The 3,068-nt window shown below is 46.0% G+C and overlaps 1 protein-coding gene across 2 annotated transcripts; it reads right to left on the bottom strand.

Annotated features, from left to right (window-relative positions):
* Nucleotides 1-569: 569 nt before the first annotated feature.
* BEX5 (brain expressed X-linked 5) lies at nt 570-2,804 on the bottom strand. 2 transcript variants are annotated; one of them, XM_036305971.1, is made up of 3 exons: nt 2,669-2,804; nt 1,570-1,636; nt 570-1,153 (listed from the first exon to the last, which is right to left on the bottom strand). In XM_036305971.1, the coding sequence occupies exon 3, from the start codon at nt 1,123-1,125 to the stop codon at nt 784-786; it is 342 nt and encodes a 113-aa protein (XP_036161864.1). In that variant the 5' UTR covers nt 1,126-1,153; nt 1,570-1,636; nt 2,669-2,804; the 3' UTR covers nt 570-783. The 2 variants fall into 2 exon arrangements, with proteins under 2 accessions (XP_036161864.1, XP_036161865.1); XM_036305972.1 differs by lacking the exon at nt 1,570-1,636 and having other exon boundaries at nt 2,669-2,795.
* Nucleotides 2,805-3,068: the final 264 nt, after the last annotated feature.

Here is a 3,068-nt window from a genome sequence, read left to right as displayed (position 1 = left end):
CAATAGCCCTGTAAGGCATGTATTGCTGTATCTTCATCATAAATAGGCTGACTTTAATAAAAACATAATATGCTAATTAGACCGGACATCCTTCCAGGCTTGTGCTTCTAAATAAGAGATACAGAGGTAATATAAGATTAATGTCTTTGACCTAACCGGTTTGGCTCAGTGGATAGAGCGTCAGCCTGTGGACTGAAAGGTCCCAGGTTCAATTCTGGTCAAGGGCATGTACCTTGGTTGCGGGCACATCCCCAGTAGGAGGTGTGTAGGAGGCAGCTGATTAATGTTTCTCTCTCATTGATGTTTCTATCTCTCTCCTTTCCTCTCTGTAAAGAATCAATAAAATATATGTATTAAAAAGATCAATGTCTTTAAATTGTGTCTCAAGTATTTAATTGTATGCATTCCCTTCATAAGATGATTGACAAGTCCTTTGCTTCTTACTTGTTTTCTGATACATATAATACATGTGTATTTATTTTGAAAAAAAATAGAAAAACAAAATAAAAAACACACTCTGATATATATGTAATATGCATGCTTTTAAATGAGATAGTATATCTATAAGCTGCTTTTTAAACTGCTTTATTAACTTTGTGATATTTATTAACCATTTTTCCATGCAAGTTAATGAAACTCCCCTGCTGACAGAAAAAGTTACAGACTACATCAAAATGAAATCTCCAATCAGAAAAATAAAAAACACCAAAGATTCACCATAATGGGTACATCAAAAAATGCAAGTGTGGGAAGTAGGGGGTTTATTATTCTTAACCTCAGCATTCAGGGCATAAGGCAAAACTCATCATGATGGTCATGGTGAGGGGGATCTCCTATAAGAATGCGCAGACTGTACCTCAGCTGAAGCTCTCTAATTTTCCTCCTTAGCTCTCTCATCTCCTCCATGAACCGTTCCATATCATCTGCATCTCCATCTATCATATCAATGTTATTGACAAGCCTATTTGGCATATCCTCTCTAAAATCCTGGGCAGGTGGAGCCCAAGCCTCTCTAATATTTCCTCCAGGCTCCTGGACTTCACCACCTCCCAAAGGGCGGGCTTCTTCTTCATTCTGCACTGGAGCCTGCTCACCTCCTTTGCATTCCTTGGGGACATTTTCCATGTTGAGGTTGTTGTTTTTCTGCTTCTTTCTAGGAGATTAAAAAACAAGGATTCAATGCATTGTAACAATCTGATTCAGAACCCTGTGTAGGCAAAGGTTTCCCCATCTGAGAGACTTGGCGCGCCCTCTAGGGGTCGCCCCAGATCCAGCCCTGCCCCCCAAAGCCCACCACCTTCTCTGAAAATCCTTCCCTAGGCCAGTCCTCACACAAAAACGCAGGACAAGTGGTGGGTGGGACAGTGGTTGAGAGAACAGAAATCCTGATAAGCCTTCCAGGGGCGCCCGAGTTTGCCCCTCCTTCTTCCCTCACCAGCCACAGACCCAGTTTCTAAAGACTTACACAAGTTTCTCCTGCTCTTAATTCGGGCACAGAAGACTGAGTCCCCCAGTTTCTGTTCTAATCCCTGATACCCCTACATTTTAGGATCCCAGGCACTCCCCTACCTTCAGGGATCAGAAGCAGGTTTCCTCTCTTAGCCTTGATATCTGCTGCACCAAAGGACCTAGAGACCTGCAGACAGAAATACAATGGCCAGGACTGATCACTTGATTAAAGGACAGCTTCATTGCTTATTAGTCAAGCATTGCCACCATCCTTTTCTCCTTCATTCGGTCTCACGGCTTCTTTTCCCCTCCAGTGATGCCCTAACACGCCTTCCAGAAATAGGCATTGTAATCAATGATTATTTCCAAACCAGTGCTACCTATTCTTTAGGTCCCTTACCCCACTGTCTTGTCCCTCCCGTCACCTAATTACCATTTCTTGAACACAAATGGATAACTTTTCGGGGCGGGGTAGTAGTCAGAAGAGATTACTGCACGGCGACGTGGTTTATTCATAAAGAATTTCAGTCTGGGTATCAGCCAGGACCTTCTGAGACCCAGTGGCCTTTCACTGCCCATCATTTTATGTATCAAGATGGACGAAGGGAGCAGAATAGCGAGGGCATGCAAACCTGGACCCGCTTCAGTCTCAGCGCTTTGTCATGCCTGCCCTAGGGCACACTCAGCGACCACGATTACACCGACCCGCAAAGACCTGAAACAGTTTCGCACTCTCTGCCGAGATCCCTCAGTTAAAAACCCGCCCACTCGACTGCCTCCTCTGCAAAAAGGACCTATTTTCCAGGCCTAATACCTTTCCCTATATTCTCTGCAGCAAGCGCCATCCCCACACGGTTCCCGCAGCCCACCATTTCAGACACCAAAAATGGACGAAGGGTGAAGAGATGGCGGTAACGGAGGCCTAAACCGGTTGGGGAGCCCGTCATCCCCAACCTGATTTCATGGTTATGCCCCCCTCCCGTTGCCTGGCCCATTCCTCAATAACCCCTTCTCTCATTCTTCCCTTCCAGATGTCGCCCAATCACCCATCTCCTGAAGATCCGAACTGGTACACAATTCCAACTCTTGGCCCCTCCCTATATCAACCATTTCTTGCACCAAACGGGTGGGCATCGGGGGAGGGGTACAGAGAATCTAGTCCAGGACCCAATCTGGTTTTTGCCCTTTGCCACCCCTCCCCCAGTCAGCGCCCACCAACCTGCAGTGGATCGGAGACAGCTTCTAGGACTTCCTCCTTCCCTGGGCTACAGGATCGCTTTGAAGGCAATAGTGAGCAGACACACAGCTACAAAGGACTCTCACACCGCAAGTAGGAGGAGAAACTAACCCTCGCGTCAGCATTACGTCTCGTAAGAATTACGTCACTGTGAGCTCAGATCCGGAATTATGGATCATACCTGCAGTACGGCAGGAGGGTGGGGGCAGGAGAATGGCGGGGCCACCTTTCTCCTCATTTTCACCATCCCATCCTTACCGCAGGCTACTGCCCATGCCTTATTATATTTCCCTCTATTTAGCAATCTTTGAAACCAATCGGGCCATAATATTTTATAGTTTGTATTTGCCCTTTTCCCTGATTTCTGCTGGAACTTTTAAAG

The sequence above is a fragment of the Myotis myotis genome, unplaced genomic scaffold, assembly GCF_014108235.1.
Source record: "Myotis myotis isolate mMyoMyo1 unplaced genomic scaffold, mMyoMyo1.p scaffold_m19_p_4, whole genome shotgun sequence".
Taxonomy (NCBI): domain Eukaryota; kingdom Metazoa; phylum Chordata; class Mammalia; order Chiroptera; family Vespertilionidae; genus Myotis; species Myotis myotis.
The sequence above is the reverse complement of the archived record's forward strand: the minus strand, read 5'-3'. Positions and strand labels throughout refer to the sequence as shown.

Coding starts and splice junctions, on each gene's coding strand:
- BEX5 (XM_036305971.1), bottom strand. CDS start 1,125: ATGGAAAATGTCCCCAAGGAATGCAAAGGAGGTGAGCAGGCTCCAGTG.